General features: G+C 41.3%; 1 protein-coding gene across 4 annotated transcripts in view; it reads right to left on the minus strand.

Moving 5' to 3' along the window:
- Positions 1 to 20,887, minus strand: part of ZFYVE28 (zinc finger FYVE-type containing 28) — a 403,791-nt gene that overhangs the window by 99,197 nt on the left and 283,707 nt on the right. For all 4 annotated transcript variants that reach the window (XR_002099255.1, XR_002099254.1, XM_019526250.1 and 1 more), the window contains exons 5-7: positions 19,203 to 19,292; positions 17,559 to 17,648; positions 8,816 to 8,917 (exon numbers count right to left, since the gene is read on the minus strand). Coding sequence is in view for 2 of the 4 variants with exons in the window: in XM_019526250.1 (XP_019381795.1) it covers positions 8,816 to 8,917; positions 17,559 to 17,648; positions 19,203 to 19,292 (282 nt within the window). In the remaining 2 variants the exon portion in view is untranslated. The remainder of the gene's footprint in view (positions 1 to 8,815; positions 8,918 to 17,558; positions 17,649 to 19,202; positions 19,293 to 20,887) is intronic.

Consider the following 20,887-nt stretch of genomic DNA (forward strand, 5'->3'; position numbering starts at 1 on the left):
TTTATCAGGAGTGACCATCAGTATCTGGGGGAACGTTTGTTCACCAGAGCGCCCCAAGGGATGATGAGGTCGAACGGTTATGAACTACTGCAAGACAGTTTCAGGCTGGAGATAAGGAAGAATTTTCTTTACTGTCCGAGCCCCCAAGGTCTGGAACAGCCTGCCATCGGAGGTGGTTCAACCACCTACATTGAAAACCTTCAAGAGCAAATTGGATGCTAAACTTGCTGGGATCCTATGACCCCAGCTGACTTCCTGCCCTTCGGGCAGGGGGGCTGGGCTCGATGAGCTTCCGAGGTCCCTTCCAGCCCTAATGAAATCTATGAAATCTCTGAAAATCTTATGTTCAGACAATTTATTATGCAATAAAAATGGCAAACTGGCCACAAAGATGTTCTATATTTAATTGCCTTCTAATGTGGAACATCTTCGTGGCTGGCTGGCTTGAACTACACTTTAATTTGACCACATGGCATAGGGCTCCAGCTCCCATTGACTTGAGGTCATGCCTTGCATCCATACTACCCACCAGGTGGATAAAAGAATTGCTATATGCAATCTGCCAAAATTATTTTGGCAATCTGTTGGCATTATTTTGAGTTTTAGAATGAAAACAATTATTGCCTTAAATTACTGCCTTAAACCAAACATAAATCTGCTAAAGATTGTCCCAGGTCACCAATTCAAAACATATCAAGAAATACTGTATTTATAAACTGATGAAGAATAGGAATCACGATTAATTCCATTTTCTTTGATTTTGTATAGAACAAATTACCAGGGTTACAAAGATGCTTTAAAGATGCACAGTAAAGCTTCTTTTTCTTATAAGATATGAAATAAGCAAATATATGAAGCACTTCTGGCCCATAGATCAGCCTTGTGCCATTCATTTGGCCCAGGGGGCCAAAACTTTGAGCAGCATGGTTGTAAAGCATCTGATATAGGTCACTCTAGACAGGATACTGAACTACATAGACCTTGGTAATTTTTATGTTCCTGGGACAAAAATAACAGGTTGTATTTCTGTGGGTCTCTATTTCTTTGTTTTTGTTATTCACAAAAAACTGGCAGGCAGAGAATCTGAAGGCCAACACTGACAGTTGCACTGTATTTCCTTTTTTTTTTTTTTTTTTTAATAGGGGTTTTAAAAAAACATCGGAAATAAAAACCACTTTGGGGGTTCAGCTGCTTTCATTCCGATTGACACATCATCACAGGAATGCAATTTACCTTTGAGGAAATAGAGAACATTTATCTTCAGCCAAATACTACAGAAAACAAAAGACTGAACCATATTCTTTAAAGTGCACTGTGGCTGTTACAAGCTGTAGTAAAAGTTTACATTGCCTATTGTGAAAACAGTAGGCCTATTACACTCTGTTGGTGTAATCTAGACTGTAGCTATTATTCCATCAAGTGTGCATCCAGACATTAGGGGAGGTTAGCTCAAGTTAAAAATGGTCACCCAATCTAAGGTTAAGTCAGGATGGGAGGGGGTGGGGGATTTAGGAGGCAGGCGGAGTTGTGGAGGGAGGGTTCAGGGATAGGTGGGGGTCCACAGGAGGGTTTCTGGGGTCAGAAGGGTTTGGTGGGATCAGTGGGTCTCAGCCGGTCTGCAGGAGCAGGGGAAGGAAGGTAGGAAGGAGGACCGAGGAAGGAAAAACTAATTACCTGTCCTCCAAGCACGAGAGATATGTGCATAGAGATTCAGTTTGCAACTCCTGTTCTTACAGTGGTGATTCAAATTCAATACGTTAGGATTCTAGGTGTCTATAGCAATCACCATGGAGATGTTGGCACTTATCATCGGTAAATACCCAATATCACTGTGGAGTTACAGATATTTACTAAACAGTTCAAAGCCTCCACTTAAGTGATTTTTCTTTAAATAATACCTGCCTGAAAAGGGAGCTAATATAAGCTGTTACCCCAGCCACACTAACATGGCAGAGTTACACAATTACCCAAACATTCTGAGTTATGCTTGCAGTGATTTTAAATGTCTCAGAGTTTTTATAGTACTTTTGACCCCCTCATTAGGGGGTAATTTGTTCTACTTTGTTGAAGTCAACAGATCCTCAACATTGATTTCACTAGGCTTAGGACCAAACCCTACCCAGGCAGATTAAAGGTGAGTGTTACCACTGTCTACAGAATACTAGACTTATTCCTTTCCGTTCAGTGTCCCCACTCTCTACAAGTCCATTGGTAACATCTGATGAAATGGGCTGTAGTACTGAGAACTAGAACTAAACAAATTCATTTTACAACTCTCAGATGCCATGATTATATGCTTACCTTCAATGGAAGTAAATTGGGAGAAGTTGCTAAAGTTTATTATTAGTTTAAACGCTATTCAATTAATCGGACTCATTTTAAATCATTCTGTGTTGACAGAATATATATTTTCACTTGTGTGTACAGCAATGGCATATGCTTTCTTATTGTATGATATAGCAGTATTAATGTAAATATTTAATATATGCACCTTACATGTATCTTAATTCAAATTTTAAAACTATTTATCCTCATCTACAGTACAAGAACCTGAAAAAGCGCACACCCTCTTGCTATTAGATTACAGAGTAGAATCATCACTGCTGGTCTAATTTTTAGAGATACTCAGCGCCAACAATTCCCATTGGTTTCAAAGGCACGCCGCACTTTTGAAAATCAGGCCACCCTCCATTAGAATACCAGAGAGAAGAATAAAAAAAGATTTACTTGGCCAACAGACATCTTACAAAGCCAGTCTTGGTAGTGTCGTTTTATGATAGCTATGGGGAGCAGTATAAACCCACTGTCTGGTTTGTTTGTTTTTTAATGATATTCAACTTGACTCATCTTATACAGTAAGTGTTTCAGTAAGTCATGTGCTTTGTTTAATACCTAGAGTAAAAATATAATTGGCTAACAGGTACAGAATATTAAACTTTTTTCAAACTTTATACTAGATGCTATAATGTGCTGTAGCAATACACTGAGGTTTATAGTCTCACAAAAAGCACACTGCTGCAGTACAGCATCTGCGCATTTCAGCAGAGAAAAATACTAAAGTTCATCCTATTGTTTTAAATAAAAGTAGGGCTGGAATAAGGAGACCAGCTCTCCTGGCCCCTCTCACATGCTACCCTGAGTCTCCCCTGCTTCAATCTATCATCTGTCAATAATCACAACCCAAAGAATTTAAACATATGGTCAGTGTCAGAAACACCTGGAAAAGAAATAGAGTCTGCATTTGTTTTAAATAAATGATGCTGGTGACAGAATTCATCAGGGAAATTGTTGACAGGGCACTCCAAACAATTGTAAATAATTAGTATAATTGTGGGACTACAGATATTCTCTACACAGGGAATATGCTGTTTATTTTACATTTTCTTCCACAGTTAGTCTCCTGCTGTGACCCAGGAAGCATTTAATTTTGCTATCATACATCCAAAGCCATGCCAAATGGAGATTTTCTGCACTGTGAATGGAACTGTCCTATTAAGCAACTAGCAAAATTAATGACTTAAGTACTTTACTCTAAGTCTTAAAGTACTTTAAACAAATGAATCATCCCACTGAAGACAAGTAACAGAGCAAATACTTGAAGTTAGATGTGTGCTTAAGTAACTTGGGGAACCAGGACCTATCTACCCAAGAAACAATTATTAATCCATTTCTCCTCCCATTGCCTTCATTTTCTCTCCTTTAGAGGTATCTAGAAAACTGCTTATCTGAGGTAAAATTGATATGTGGTTACTTTATTTTCTGCAATATTCCACTGTACATTTTTATACCAAGTATATCAAATCCATTTGGCAGCAAAATAGACGTCACCAACCCAAAGCGGATCAGCTGTAGCAGGACATGTACCGATGCGTGCTCACCCAACCATCCGGGTGAAGCATGGGTTGGCACAGGTCCTGGGAAGGAGGCCTGGGGAGATGTGGGAGCCAAGTAATTCCCAATGCCCCATGCCTCTACACTGGGACCCACACTGTCCTATGCTCCACATGGAGCCATGGGTTAGTGCTGGACAGATCGCTGGGACCCCGGCTGACCCATGCCTCTATGTGAAGCACAGGGCAGAACAGGACCTAGAGCAGTCCCAGCATGGAGGCACAGCACACTGGGAATTCCCTGGCTCCTCCACCTCCCGGGGTTGTCTCTCTTTTAGCAGGGAAAAGTCTGGGGCTCCCTGCTTATGGAGACACACCCCTAGGATCTCCTGTGTACATCTCCCAAAGTGAGGAAAGCCCAGGGTTCCCTGTTTCATGACATGCCAGCCAGATCCCAAGGGTGTGTTTCTCCCTAAGCAGAGAATCCCAGGCTTTCTTCACTTAGTGATGTGCCCCTGGGATCTCCCAAGCATGTCTCTAACTGGGGAAACCCAGGCTTTCCCTGATTACAGACTCAGGCCAGGAGATGCTAGGGGTATATCTCCATAAATGGGGAAACCCTGGCTTTCCCCACTTCCTGAGATGCACTCCAAAATTCCCTGGCGCAGGTCTCTGTAAGAGGGGAAAGCCAGGCGCGTGCTCCATGGGCCTGCACCTGCCTGGGGAATTCCTGGGTATGCAGAAGCAGGCCCCTCTAGCCTCCAGAGCACCTGCCTAGGCTCCTAGGCTGGCTGGAGAGTGCAGGCACCTCCAACCACCCGCACTCTCCTGCCAATAGGGGTCTGGATGTCTGTTTGCTTTGCCTTTGCGCCACCATAAAGGCAAGGAAAGGCAATACCTGTTTCCACCTTCAGAAATGCAAATACTGAGGCTAGATGGTTACAAATCTAATTTAATTATCAAAACTAACAGGCCAGTGTTTAAGTACCAGCATTGTAGTGGCTTCCCTGTTGCTGTAGACCTCTTTTGCAAATGATGTTGTGTATCTAACAACATGTAATGAGCTGGACCCGGAAATATCCAAAGGGATGGAAAGTCATTACTATTTAGTGCAGCTGAACCTCCAACTGGTGAATATGCAACATCCAGGGTAGCTTCTCATTCTACTTTTCCCCTTTTCTTCCTCTATTCTTTTTCTTCTCTCTTCCTCCTTTCACAGAACCATTAAAAGGATATTACAGCATAGAGGAAGAGGAGGAAAATCTAACTTGAAGGCCTTTGGCTCTGAAATCCCAGGACACTATGAAATAGAAAACCTTAGAGAAATAGCTTGACAGGAACTTGTCACTTTACTTTAATCACCCATATTATATGATTTTGACCCATCTAGCAAGGCTGCTAAAGATACCTGACTTTATATAAATTCCACCTTACTTATGTTCAATTTAGTTTGATTTTCTCTCAATTTCTAATAAATATTTCTTGATTGAAGACACTTGATAAACTCTGGCTGCAGACCACTGCACTCAAGACCCCTGCCTAAGAGCAAACTCTCATTTTGAAGAACATAAAGATAACAATTACACAAAGCTAGGAATTTGTAAAAACTAGTTTTTCTAAAACCAGAGACTGGGATAAAGATTTTTTAAGACTGCATTGGAAATACTTGTTATTGAACAAACAAGCACTTTCCTGATGCATTTGCAATCTAACCATTAAGATTTAAGAATCAGAAATTTAAATGCAGTAAGCAATAACTGCCTTCCATTGATTTTCATTCCTCATGCTGTAAAATGTAAGCAAAAAGTAAAACATAAGCAAAAAAAGAATAAATGGTGAAAAGCATGTTTAGTTTTAAGAATTGCTTCAATTTTAATAATCAAAGTGAAGGCAAGTAAAATAGGCAAAGCATTTTTGTTGTGCTTGCATATTTGGATTAAATAGGGTTTTTGTTGTTTTAACTTGAATTGGATTTTACAGTTCAGTTGAACTTCTCATGACAGTAAGAACTAAGAATTCTGTTCTTTACCTTATCAGTTTTGTGGCTCAGTGATTTATTTCTTTATGCTCAACTTTCAGCATCACTCAAATACATTACTACAAAGTTGTAAGAGTAACATGCATCTATTTTAATAGAAGGATACAGTACCACTAGCACAAAGATCAGTACTGCACATGCACTTGTAAATCTGTAGTATAAATCTTGTAGACAGATGTATCAGGAGATTTTTAAAGTCACAAGCGAATACTGCATGCCTAACTTCCATTCACTTTCTATGGAGAATATATGCGACACTGTGCATCACCTACGAAAGGTATACATAAAACTATGTTCTAAAGTATTGGTGCCAACAGAGTTCAAGGAAGCTCATAATGACCAGATTGATTTAAGTGGCAAAGCTGCAATTTACAACCAAATACCACTTAAGGCTATGGAAAAACTCAGTTTACCAACATATTCTGATCTCAACATCCTTGTCATAATGATGCATGTTAGAGAAAAAGCTAGACAAAACAGTTCAGAGAGGCAAAAATAAACAAAGTTACACACATCTCTTAAGATATGAATAGTGTAAACAAACGAAGGGAAGTAAGTTTTAGAAAGAAATCTCTTTTATATGAATTAATTGGGGTATGGACTAGTCTTTCAAGAGAAGTACTGGAAGTTCTATCATTAAAAACTAACCTAGGAACAGCATGAAAGTATTCTTGGCTTCGGCCTAGGTCAGTAGAAAACAGCTGAGTTGCCCTAATTTGCAATCTGGCCCAACTTGTAGCAAACAATTCTGAGTTTGCAAAGCACTTGGACTAGCCTCTGTGCATCTCTAATGCACAGATGCTCAAGAAGTGATCCAAGGGCTATGCAAAGCTCCTTCCGTATGTCCATTTACCAGCAAAGTTGCTTCCTGTCATGTTCACAGAATCATAGGAAAGTAGGGCTGGAGGAGACCTCATGAGGTCATCTAGTCCAGCCCCAGCTCAAGGCAAGAAAATCCCTAAATAAACTATCCCAGCCAAGTGTCTGTCCAACCTGCTCTTGAAAATTTTCAGGCAGGGAGTTTCCAACTTCTCTAGATAGCCTGTTCCAATGTTCAGCCACCCTTGTAGTAAGAAAGTTCCTCCTAATCTCCAGCCAAAATTTCCTCTTCATCTTGAGTCCATTGCTCCTATTCTTGTTCTCTACAGCCACAAAGAAAAGCCCGTCTCCATCTTCTCTAAAAATCACCCCTCCGGTACGTGAAGACTGCTATCAAATCCCCTTCAGTCTTCTCTTCTCCAATTAAATAACCTAAGCTCTTCCAACTTTTCCTCATAAGTCACATGCTCCAGCCCTTGAACCATTTTTATCAGTCTCCACTGGACTCTTTCCAAACTGTCCATATCCTTCTTGAATTGTGGCACCAAAACAGGACACAGCACAGCACTCCACGTGAGGCCTCACCAGTGTTGAACAGAACACAAGAATCACTTCCCTTGCTTTGCAATTGACACTCCTGTTAATACAACTCAGTATGCTGCTGGCCTTTTTTACATTCTGTTAGCTCATATTCAGTTTATGGTCTACTATAGCCCCTGGGTCCTTTTCTGTTTGTAACACAATCCTGGAGTCTATCAGGTTTTCCAAGTTTTTTGATCAGCTAGAATAAAATCAAGCACGTGTCCTCACCTTGTACAGTCCTAAGGTGAGGCTTCATCTCTCACACTTGATGTTCCAGCACATCACACTTGTAATGTGCTGGAATATCAGTTGCCATCAGAATTTGTTTTGTTTCTAGTATTTCCAGTTCCTTAATTTTATAATGACCAACATAAAATACCTTAAAAGGTCCTCACATTCTGCTCGGCAGTTATAAACGTCAGGCCTCATTAAACATGTTCTGAAATGAACACCAAAACCTGAGACACTCAAAACAACTAGTCGCTTTTGAAAAAATAAATTGGGGGAGTCGAACATTTGAACTGTGGGCTGCATCCTGCTCATGGAGTCAGGTCATCTGGCCTGCGGGGCTCTTAGGTAGGTCAGGAATTTGGGAGTGGGGCAAGCAGAGGTAGGGCCTCCAGAGTACGGAGCCCTAACTGGGGTTGTGTATTGGTAGTGTGGAGCAAGAGATGGGCGTGTTAACCCCACAACTCCCTGACATTGCTCACCTTGTCATGGAGATGGGCCTGAATCCAGTCCCCAAGAAGCCCTGAGGTCTGGATCTGGCCCCCAAGGAGCCCTACAGTTTGGATTCAGTCCAGGGTGATGGGAGAGTTTGACACCCCCCACCCCTGGTTAAGGCCACAAACTCTTCCACCTATAAGAGCTCTAATGCCACAGGAGAGAGATGTGAGCAACCACACACATCTCACTGAAGTTAGGTTAATTTTATTACTTCTCCGTAATACTGCCCTTTTACTACTTTCAAATTAAATTACTGATTCAGACAACTGAGACTCAAAAGTTAGGTAATACGATGTATGTAAATTGAGTTGCTTTTTAAAAACGGACCCAAAAAACAGAAAGTCTGATTACCATTAATCTGACAGAAATAATAGACAGAAATAACCCATGAAATCACTGAGTACTGCATCATACTATAATGAGTGAGCCACAGGAAATGTAAAATAAATATAGTTAAACAGAAACATGAATGTTGCTGAAAACTGTATTTTCTAAAACCTTACAATGCCTAGCTTTGTCAATGCAGACATCCCCTACCTGACTTATCTATCAAAACAAAGAAACCTAAAAAAAAAAATCTATTAAAAAAAGAAGGAATTATGAAAAGCCAAAAATATTTTAAAAATACCAGAGTAAAGATCAGCTGGAAATGACAGCTACGTACAATAATGGGATACAGGAGGAAAATAGGGGCAAATTATAGGATAGAACAAGCACAGAAACAGGTTTTGTTTTAAACATTTTTCAAGTGTAATTTTCAAGCCTTTCATTTTCACCACAGGAAAGAAGTAATTTCAAGAAACAAATCTTTTCAACTTGCCTTATTTTTCGTAGCAAAGTATGGAAGGGTCTGAAAAGCTCAGACATATCTTCTGGCTTGTGGTCCAGGTTCAGGGGTCCTTCAGAGTAAACTACAAGCCCACTGCATTTAAGGCACACAGACAAAAAAGAAGCTAAAAATTAAACTCAATTTTTCATGATACTTGGACTGAACACAGAATGAGCAATCAGAAAATCAACATTAGACAAATATTTAAAATTATGCTCAGGTTGAAGGTTATATAATTATGAACAATTTAATACAATTATCTGTTTTCTTTCAGGGTCTTTTTGGCAAGAGGTTACATTTAATCAATATTTGAAACACTGCAAAGAATTTTATCTTAAGTGTGGGGAGAAAACAATTAAAACTTAACAGGAAGAATACATATTTTTACTTTACAGGTTAAGTAACAAAAAAAAAAAAAGCAAGGGTATAAAATAAATTGATAATTAAATAATGTAATCTTCAGAGTATTCTGGGGACTCTGATTGTCACAAGATCAATTCCAACTGGTTGCTTCTTTCTATTTTAAACTAATTCTCGATAGTGTGTTTGACCCATTTGAGCCTCTCTGCTCAGCTTTTCCCAAGCAAATTCCTGACAGATTGGTAGGGGGGAAAAAACCCACATGTGCTAAGAAAAAGAAACGTGATGGATATACTGTATTTACCTAAATCCAAGGTGACTGGATTTAAGACACCCCCCTCAATATGTAGATTCTATACATGAAAGGGCACTTCCCAATTCTAACCTGGCGCCATGGCAGGGAGGGAGGGGATGTCACCAGCCCCGTGGGGGGGCCGGAGTGTGGGTCAGCTCTACAGGGGGGACAGGGATTGAGCCAGGGGAAGGGTGACCCGGCCCCATCCAGCCCAAAGGGAGGGGCATGACTCAGCCTCATCCAGCTGCTGGAGTAGGGGAAGGAGCATGAGGGCATGACCTGACCCCAAACTGTTGTGCAAGCCTCAGAGTTTGGGAATTTGGCAGCAGGGGAGGGTGACCATTTTTACTGCCACACTTCCTGATCTGTGGAAAACCCTGTGGACCAGATACCTCTGGCTCTGCAGGCTGCATTTGGCCCATGGGCCAGAGGTTGAGCACCCCAGTCCTAGATGATCTGAATCTCCCATAGTAAGATCACTCAGTGTATTAAGAACAGCAAGCTAACTTCTTGCTCACTTTTTTTGTTTGTACGGTCCAGCTCTGTTGTAGGTGACCAAGTTAAGATCTTTTGAGAGGCTCCAGCAAACACCCTATGCTGGTATCACAGATACTAAGATCTCAGTGTTGCTCAAAATCAGTACATGGAGGAATCATTTATGTTCTTTTTATCTATCGTCTGGCAAGTTTTGTTGTTTCCTGTCTTTGCAACCCAAATGACATAAGATAACAAATTGTTAAAACGTTCAAAATAGTAAGAATGATCTGTGAGACTCCTTACAGTGTAGGATGGGACTCCATGCATTAGTGAGAATCTGCAGCTATTGTGACACTATCAGTAGGCTGTGTGCTATTGTCTCAGATCAAAACAGGGACTGGCCATCTGTGAGTTCTCAGGTGGCACATGTCAACCAGCCCCAATAACTTTGCTTACTAGGATCATCAACACACAATGTTTAGATATCGTTTTTTCTTTCTGTTTGCAAGTCACCTTTAATACATCTTTTTTTCTGGCCAAAGAACTAAATTATCCAATGACTGTGTGTACATTTTGAGTTCTTTACTTTCCTTGTTTCAGCAGGCAGGGTTCAGTCAAATGATGCAATTACTGCTGAATCAGGGAATAAAATTATCCAGAAAAATTAAAAGTGTATGTTTTTCCAAGTAAAAATTGCAAGCTACCTACATTACTTTTTTAATGAGAACAAACCGATGTTTACTTGGCCAGTGCCTTTGCTTCAAAATTAGCACCTCTCAATTATGGATCTTTATTCATTTCTTCAGGGAGTGAATAACTATGGAAATTAAGCACGAGTCAATTTTGAAAGGGATATCTACACTGTTGTTTTTCAGGTAGATCCGGGACTGAACCAGGACCTGAATATAACCAAACTTTGAGAGGTCTCAAACTTGATCTGGATCATACTGCAATTTTGCTTTATCTTTTTTACAAGTCAAGCTAAAACTGACAATTTGAACAGTTGTAATATGTCCTAAACCTGATCCAAAATGTGGAATTTGATCCTAGTGTAACTTTGGACAGCTGACTCAATAAGATGTAATTATTGTTTCCTCTGGCTCCAATTGATGTTCTTTTTTGAGAATCGTGTTGGCTGAAGAATTTTTGCAATTTTCTTTCATTTGTCTTAATTAAAAGGAACCAAGAAAAATAATTTTTTGTGCATCTGCCAGGCCACTTGTTTTCACTTCAAGAATATACCCTAATGTGCTATTTAGGCTGTGCAGGAACTGTACAAAGTTGTCTCGTCTTCAGTACTCCCTGACTGAGACCTAAAGCAACGGGCAGTTACATTTGTAGCTCTAAATACACCCTTATAGCACTACAAAAAAAGTGAGCGTATAGCCATTCAAGCCACAAAGATACTAAAATTGGTGTAAAATATTAGCACTTTCAAAAGGGAACTTCACAGTAGGGCTATGTTTTATAGCACTCTGTGTAAAGCGTATACAGTTACACACCAGTACTACAGGAGTCTCTAGGACAACTAGCATCTCACAGTGCTTTACATGCCCTCCCTTTCCCTGCAAATGGGAAGCAGATGGTTCTCTGATAGACTGCACAGTGTGGGGACGCTATAACATAGAGACTTGATCAGTCCCAGCTCTGTCTGAGACTGGTCAAGTGGCAGGACCATTCCCTGCCACCACTTGAGGAGTCTCAGACAGAGGCTCTTACATCTAACCCTAACCCCGCTCCCCACAACTGCCTGCCTGCCCGTTCTGCCAATCAGCAGAGTGGACAGGTGGCAGGAGGGGGATGGGTTAGCGCTAGGTGAGGGAAATTGCTGCCTCCATCGCAAGAACCCTTGCAAGAGTCGAGGCTCTGGCAGCAGCATTACTAGGAGCAGGTGGGGCAAGGAAAGCAATTCTTCCACCTCTTGCCACCTCTGTTGGGTAGAAGGTTGTCTTTGGCACCTACTGCTTTTCAGCTTGCCCTCTTCTCCAGCAAGGAAGAGCATAGGCTGTTAGTGACTGGGCTCCCCTGGGGACAGCGTGGGAAAACCGTGGAGCAGCCCATTGCTGCTCCCCGGGCTGCAGCGCTTGCCTTTGAGGTAACTTGCAAGTCTCCAGGCATTGGGCTGGAACACCTGGACACGCCCTTAGCTCTGCATTTTCATAGCACCACAAAGACACTTTGCAGCACTACAAATGAACGCCTGGCCACAGCCTTAGATTTGTAATTCTGACGCAACAGCAGAAAAAAGAAAACAAACTTCAGAGGAAGTTCATCTCCTGAAAGCAAACTCAAATAGGAATCCTTACTACCAATAGGAAAGGGTAAAACATGACCTGCTGTTAAGTTTTTGCGACAAAAGCCATGCTCCTTGTGAGGTGAGTCCTACAAGGCATTGAGTCCGGCAGTCCCGCTCAACAGTGCTGCTTGTGCGTTTTCCGCGCTATGCTGGATCAGGGTGAAAGTGCGCAACAGTTTATGGAAACAGGTCATTAGGAAGATTTTTACAGCCCTACTAGTGATTTTTTTCCCCACATCCACTCTTTTGCTGTAAAGTAGTTTTGTTAACATTTGTAAACGTTTTCACAATTTAAGAGTGAAGGGACCTCAGGATGCCTTTTAATTGCCCACTGTTATTGTTATCTAGTCTGCTTTGATTTGCCTTGGTCAGTCTATTTTTAATTAAGATTTAAAACTATTGCACATAAGCCTAGAGGTCTTAAAATAAGAAGATGAAAGAGCATCAGAACAGCTAACAGAAGTTCCTACCATCCAGCACAGGAGCAGTGCCCTTTGCCTTCACAAAGTGAATGTATTAGAACGTTCTAGAACGTGACTAATTCTAGACGACTCTAAAAGGAGTTGTGATTCGAGTTCGAGTCGGGAGGTACTCGACCAGCACCACGCTGCATGTTTTCTCATACACTGCTCCAGCCTCGGGCAGGCCAGGAACAACTTTCTGAAGCTTTTTGGCTCTTTAGGAAGGGCAGGGAGGGGAGAGGGAATGTAGAGGAAACAACTTTTAATAAAGTTTCTGGGTGACATTTCTGGGGGCGGTTAGTAAATGAGACACTGGTGCTTCTATGCTTTAAAGCATAGAGCACTGAAAGGACAACACAATTTTGATTGTTTCACTGAGTTGAAAACCTTAAGTCAAAAAATGTGGGACACAAAGGTCTACGTGGGTCTCGCTTGGTAAACTGGAGTGCGAGAAGGGGAGTCCTTAAGCTGTGGCCCAGGAGTTAACTCTTAGCTGTAAACTGGTAGCAGTGGAACACCCTGGGAAGAGAAGCTATTGGCTTTTTTGAACAAGAGCAGCGTGCCTTGGGCAGGGAAGATGCACGAGGCAAAGGATATCAGCAGCTTGTATGCCGATTGACACTATGAACTGGGTGACAGAAGAAGCTTACTGCACAACAGCCTGTTCGTTCATCTGATTCAACCACCTTCACTAAGCACTGCCATCAACTATGAAAGACTTGTTACAATGAAAATGAAGTACCGGGGGAAAAAAGGATTAAATTTAATCTAGTCAAGGGCTGTCTGATCATATTTTTGAGAGAAAGTGAACTGCACAGTACTGGGGAATATAGGAGATTTTAAAATAAACCAATTGATAATATAATATTCACAGATTCACAGAAGATCAGGGCTGGAAGGGGGTTCAGCCCTGCTGCTCTGGGCAGGAAAGACCGCTAGGGTCAAAATTAATTGTGAGGGATCAATCTTACCAGCTTGTTACCTGTAACCACTGCAATTATAAGGACTTTTACGAGAGACAGATCTCTTAACAGAGCACTTCAACTGCTCATTTTCTTTCCTGCTGCTATGTTATAGCCGAATGGATCTGAACTCCCAAACCATCGCTGATGGCAGAACAGCAATTCTAGCCTTCAGTATCACAAAATGCTGGCATTTTACAACCTCTACAGACATCTTGTTCTGGTGCTCAGCTGTTCTTGTAGCTCAGGTTAAAATGTTTTTCCTAATATTGAACCCAAATTTTCCCTGCTGCAGTTTAATCCCATTACTTGTCATCTTGCTGACTATTTATGAAAGAGGCTTAGTAGCTAAGAGAAAAGACAGGAAAACAAAATTATATAAAAGAAACACAAATCCAAGTCTTAACATTTCCTCCTGGCTGTTAGGTCAAAAGTTCACAGGCATGTTACCACATTAAGCAAGATGTACTGCATGATGTCTAGAGCTAATCAGTGCCACGTAAGCAAGCTTATGAGAAAGTGACCCTGAGGATAAGTGGCTCTTAAACTAAGACTGTACTATCAGTTTGACAGAGAAGACCAAGGATTCAAAATGGTTAATGACAAAAGTCATCCAAAACCAGAATGTACTGTCAAGCTAAATAATTTAATAGCATAAACATGCCAACTTTATTAAAATTTAATAATTTCTTAAGACTAGCTAATAATGAATCATCATGATTAACTTAAAAAAAAAATGTAAATCTCTTAACTAGTTAATCTCCACTAACTTTCTGTGTGCAAAAAGTCTCAATCTGTACTAAATTTGCAGACAGCCAGTCCAATGATTACAGTACAGCAATGCACAAGATGCGCTACACCAGGGTGCTTTGCTGAATTAATTGATCTCTTTGGGTTTTGACAGTTTAGCCAGATGAAATATCCAGTAAAAACTCATCCTGGCCAACAGAAGTTGCTGGAAAGGACACCACTTTTTTCTTCCCTAAAAAGAAATAAAACACACTAAAACCACGGCATTTTCTAGATGTTCCTTCTCTGAAGTTAAGGGAGGCTTCTCTTCCTACAGTCCAGACAACAGGTTCACGAGTCTTCAAGGAAGCATTACATCTGAATGATTCAGTTTTTCCCGGTGGCAGCAATATAGCTTTCCATCCAGTGCTTAGGTTTGTGAACAGTCAGATTTTTTTTCTGGGATTGGCACAAGATGTTTCTCAGCAGGTTGCTGGGTTTCCAGCAATATGGATTTATTTTTCTTGCATGAGTTTCCCTCTCTTTTGGGCTCACTATTATTTAAAGTGATTTGTCCCTTTCTTACAGGTTTGCTGCTTGGTGTTGCTCAGATGATTTTTTCCCTTTTTTGCCACGTGACACTTGCAGACAGAACTGTTCTTATCAACAACAGTGGGCCACAGGGATTTCCTAAGAAGAAACTTGCCCACATAGGGCTTGAGTTGTCTAATTTCCCTCAACTATGCTAGTTATATTAATGATTTTTAAAACATAACTGTTATTAAAATAACAGTTGGTGGCAGAGCAATAAGGCAATTAGTGACAGAGAGGGGGGACAGAGCCGAGCTCTTCAGTGAGTTCCTTGCATCTGTATTCCTAGACACAGACCAAGACAAATCTCCCAGTTGGACTGCAGATAGACACAGGAGGGACACCAGTTCACCAACTGTTAGCACAGACTTAGTGAAGGGGCACTTGGAGGGCTGGATGTGTTCAAATCAGCGGGCCCAGATGAACTTCATCCAAGGGTGCTGAAGGAATTGGCCAGTGTCATAGCAGAGCCGCTGGCACGGCTGTTCAAGCACTCAAGGTGCTCTGGTCAGGTCCCAGAGGACTGGAAAAGGGCCAATGTGGTTCCTATTTTCAAGAAGGGGAGGAGGGAGGAAGCAGAAAACTGTAGGCCGGTTAGTCTCACCTCTATCCTTAGGAAAACTCTGGAAAAAATCATTAAGGATCACATTTGTGGGAGCCCAGCAGGGCAAATAATGCTGAAAGAAAATCAGCACAGATGCACTGCAGGTAGATCCTACCTGACTAACCTTGTTTCTTTTTATGAGCAGGTCACAAAATGCTTAGACGTAGGAGTCGAGGTAGATGTCATCTACCTAGACTTTAAGAAGGCCTATTCCTCATAAGTAAACTGACAGGTTGTGATGTAGATGATGACACGGTCAGGTGGGTGGCAAATTGGCTCACGGGTCACACCCACAGAACGGTGGTGGACGGGTCGATATCGACCTGGAAAGATGTGGGCAGTGGAGTCCTGCAAGGCTCGGTCCTTGGATTGGTGCTATTCAATGTCTTCATCAGTGACTTGGATGAGGGAGTAAAGAGCACCCTGTCCAAGTTCGCAGATGATACTAAATTATGGGGCAAAGTTAACACACCAGAGGGTAAGGAACAGATCCAGGCAGATCTGGACAGGTTGGAAAAAATGGGCAGAACGAAATAGGATGCAGTTCAACAAAGACAAGTGCAAAGTGCTGCACCTGGGCAAAAAGACACTTACAGGCTGGAGGATGACTCTCAGCAGCACAGGAGTGGAAAGGGATCTTAGAGTCATAGTTGACTCCAAGATGAACATGAGTTATCAATGTGACAAAGTGATCAACAAGGCTTTATCATGCATTGGCAGATGCATGATGAACAGGTCCAGGGAGGTGATGCTTCCCCTCTCTGTGGCATTGGTCAGGCCGCAGCTGGAGTACTGCGTCCAGTTTTGGGTGCTGCACTTCAAGAGGGATGTGGAGAATCTTGGGAGGGTTCAGAGGAGGCCACTCATATGGTCAGAGGCCCCCAGGCAAGGCCCTATGAGGAGAGACTGAGCGACCTAGATCTCTTTGGCCTTCGCAAGAGAAGGCTGAGAGGTGATCTTGTGGCTGCCTATAAATTCATCAGGGGAGGGCAGCAGGGAATAGGAGATGCTCTGTTTACTAGGCACCCCATGGAGTAACTAGGAACAATGGCCACAAATTGACAGAGAGCAGATTTAGGTTGGACACTAGAAAGAATTTCTTTAAGGTAAGGGTTGCCAGAATCTGGAATGGGCTTCCAAAGGAGGTGGTGCTCTCCCCTACCTTAGAGGTCTTCAAGAGGAGACTTGACAAGCACCTAGCTGGGGTCATCTGACCCCAAGCACTCTTTCCTGCCTAGGGCAGGGGGTCAGACTCGATGACCTACTGAGGTTCCTTCTGACCCTAACATCTATGACTATGAAAATATAGCATTTGTAGTCTTGCTACCTTGACTACTCCACAGAATTCATCTTATTAAATAAGAAAGACCCATGAGGAAGAATGCATTTTATTCACTGAATATGTACTGTTGTAATAAACTGTTTTAAGTGTAAAAGCTTACTCATTTAGCAGTTGAAGCAATCAACTGGGGGAAAGAGGTCAGGCAAAAATTTTGCTTCCATCCAATTATATACATAATTGCTCTTTTTAGAAAATTGTCTATACCTAACTTGCCCTTTTGTTACACTGAACTATATTAGCAGATACCAAGATAATTTCCTTTGGGTTCTGCCTATATCAATAAAGAAACTAAGCAATTATGATGAAAACTCATGATTTTTAATGGCTCATAACAAAAGGCCATTACTTCCCGAGTGACGTAGAAAACATCCAGACAGTTTATTTTATGTACCAAGTCACACAAACCACCAGCGCTCCCGATTTCCAAGCCTTTTCCTGAGGGATGACTGAACAGCTATTCTCAGTTCCTACCCTGCCTATTCAGCTGTTCTGAATTATCCTTTCTTAGTATTTGTTGCCTTTTGATCTTATTGACTCTTTCTTTCTGCACTTTGCTATGTGAATTTACTTCAATTATCAATGGCATTTTAAAATGCTCAATTAAAAATGAAGCTTACCACACAATTGCTAATCTTGGGATGGTAAACATTAATGCTGGTTCATAGTCATCAATCATGTCTTGAGTGAGGTATCCAAGCTTTAGAGCTCTAGGTAAAACAGCAAAACATACTTTTCTCAGAAATGTATCAGCATTTAATAATTAAAATAAATATGAGACAGAAAAAACTTGAACTAGGAGCAGATGATATGATAAGCCAGAAAAAGCGAAGAAGAAAAATTATACTTAGAGTTCACTACCCACAGTTAATTGAATCTCTTCTTGGTACTACCACCCCCACCTATTGGAACCAAATGACATAATGATGCCTTCCCCAACCACAACTGCAAAATGTAAAATGTATGAAGATTAGAAGGAAGCTTTCCACACAAACATACGGCAGATCTTTCCTGGTGATGGAGCAGGGGCCACAAGATACTGAGTCCAGCTCAGTCTCCCCATTCAACCTTAGCTGTACCAAGAAGGGAAGAATTGTTCTCGGCCTTTTGAACTATCCAAGAGGCTGCACATAGTGTTTCTACCTACCATGATCACCAAAAAGGAAAGATCTCAAAGATCACCTGAGGGAACAAAAGTACCCACACTCCTGAAGTAAGGCCCTCTTCAGGACATCCAAGCTTCCATCCTTTCCTTCTCATCAAGCACATTGTTTAAACAGGTAACCACTATTCCCATTTTTTGTTGACCCAGGTGATTTGACATCATAGTAACAGAATGCCAGAACCAGCCTCTTGGCTAAGATCAAGTGTAGTAAGTAGTATAAGTAAGTACCTTACCAAGTCCTCCTTTTAAAAAAATAAGTATAATGCTTGCCCCCATCATCTGGGAGCTCACCCCTCCTCTCTCAGTTCTCAGAGATAAAAGTGATTAATGCTTCAGCTAGTTTCTCTACTACCTCCTTAAATATTCTAGCATTAAATTTCATCAGGACTTAAGGTGTGTACAGAAATCACTTTTTTTGCCATTTAAATTGCTTTACTGCTGTGACTTAACAGAAATGCATGGCTTTACAGACCTTTAAAAATGGGTACCATGCTTTAAATTAACCCTTGTTAAATGAGATATTAAATCTGAAGTGCTATATTTTACAGCACTTTAGCAACCTACAGCACTTTAAATAACTTCTGTATGCTGGTCAAGTTTCTGACCAGTAGAGAAGCCCCAGGAGCAGAGCTCCCCCTGCCTTCCAGCCTGGAAAGTGCAGGGAGGCTCAGAAGTCCCCCCTACCCCACTACCAAATACTGCACTTCTGTCATGTTTAAGGGCATTGTAACTTTACAGTGTTATAAAAAGTGCTCTAAATTACAGTGCTGTAAAATGTGCACAGAGCACTTTTGCACACTACTTTATTGACTTGAATATGTATAACATATTTAAACATCCAGTGAAGCTAAATGGTTAGTCAGCCTTAAGTCTATCACTCTGAACTCCAATGATTTTTAAGCCAAAACATTTCCACAAACATCCAATGCTTTCTGACTCCATACTTGGACATGACAAAAATGAAATGCTAACTGTTACATTGCTTCTTAAAGATTACAATATGTTATATGCATAACAGGTCTAATAAAAGGTAAAAAGTAAAGTATACCATGGGTACAAATATTGAAAAGTATTAAATTAATTTCCCAGATGCGCTTACCTCTCTACTGTTTCGCAAAAAAGCACGATTACCTCTTGCTGTACATAGTATTCTTTTGGAGATTTTACAGGAACCATGGCTGATACATAACTACAAAAGTTTAAAAAGTAGAGTATTTCAATTTTTTTCGATCATTTAACAATCCCACATAGATTAAGTGTGAATAAATGTAGGTCAAATTAAAAGCAAGCCATTTTTCTGACAGCTTTAATTTTTTAAATAATTTTCACAAAGAGAACTTGCAATATAAATGAAAGTGAATCCATAAGAATTACAGATGCTTTATTTATTGCCATTTGAGGTAATGAATGTCAGCAGTAAATTTTTATGTATTGTTATAAATATCCAGCAATAAGAACTTGATACACATGACTTTTGGGTGGGGGTAGAAGCTGAGAAGCTTTCTATTTAGAGCTGTTACAAATGAAATTATTTGAGCGAAGTAGACTAGATTATAGGCGGTCTGTAATTTAGCCAAACAAAACTTGTTTTCTATGCAGAATTATGGGAATTTCTTGCAACACAGGAAGTTGCCTCCTAATCCCTATTGCAGATAGGTTTAACTCAGGAAGCATGAGGTTTAATATTTCTTGAAAAATAAATAGTGCCAGCAAAACTATAATACTGCATATTCTTTTTTATGTAGATGTCCAGTCCCATTTTTAATCCTGCTTAGTATTTGGCAATGAATTCCACAAAGTATTTACATCTTTCTGTGGAAAAATGTTTCTCTTTGGTCTCCTATATATGTGCAGGTAAGATGACTTGCATTTGTGCTACACATGTATGGGCAGGAGGTACGACTGTCAGTTCACACATTAGATCCAATTGTGCCTTATTGCTGGTGCAGGTGGAGTCCGATCCTGGGCTCCCCTTGCACTGGCAAGGAGCAGGATCCCTCGGCTGGGAGCCTTTGCTGAGGAGGCTCCCAGCTATAGGGGCCATGCACAGACCACAGCTGATGAAGCTGGCTGCACGGGGCACAGCAGAGACCAGAAGCCCTGCCAGTTGCAGGGTCTCTCAGCCCCAGCTGAGCTGGGCAGGGGATTACATACCCACCTGAGCTCTGGGGATCATGGCTGCCATGATCCCCAGGGCTTGGGGTTTTAAGGCTGGGCAAGGTTCACCCCTGCAGCTGGGCACTACGCGTTTAAATTACAACCAAATACATTTTCAAGGTCTAATTTTATAGCTGGTTGAAGCTTTTTATCATGGGATAACTACTCTGCATGTGTAGCTCGTCTTAAGGTAACTGTGCAATTAACTAGTTGCACAATACCTGTAACGTGTAAAGGGGACCTTTGTTAGTTTTGATTCTGACACCCTTAAATTCACTGAATGTCTCCTGGTGCTGAGGCCAGCAGAAAAGAAGCTTCTGTTCTCTAGATCAGCATTTCTCAACCTAAGGGTTGTGATCCAAAAGTGGGCCACAAGAACATATGAAAGGGTCACAAACACACTTTAAAAAAATGGATCAACCAACTTTAAAAGTGGATTCTCCTTTAAAGGAAAAAAACGTGGCAATCTACAGGTCTTCCCTTGCAGACTGGCAGAGATCCAGCTTGCAAGGGGCTGCTTGGGGCTGGGGGGAGCAGGAGAAGGGCTATGAGGCAGGGGGCACCATGTGCATACATGCACTCACATATGCACATGGTAGCCAGGTAACATGGAAAGCAGCTCCAGCA

This window comes from Gavialis gangeticus, unplaced genomic scaffold, assembly GCF_001723915.1.
Source record: "Gavialis gangeticus isolate Ggan-Ray unplaced genomic scaffold, GavGan_comp1, whole genome shotgun sequence".
Lineage (NCBI taxonomy): Eukaryota > Metazoa > Chordata > Crocodylia > Gavialidae > Gavialis > Gavialis gangeticus.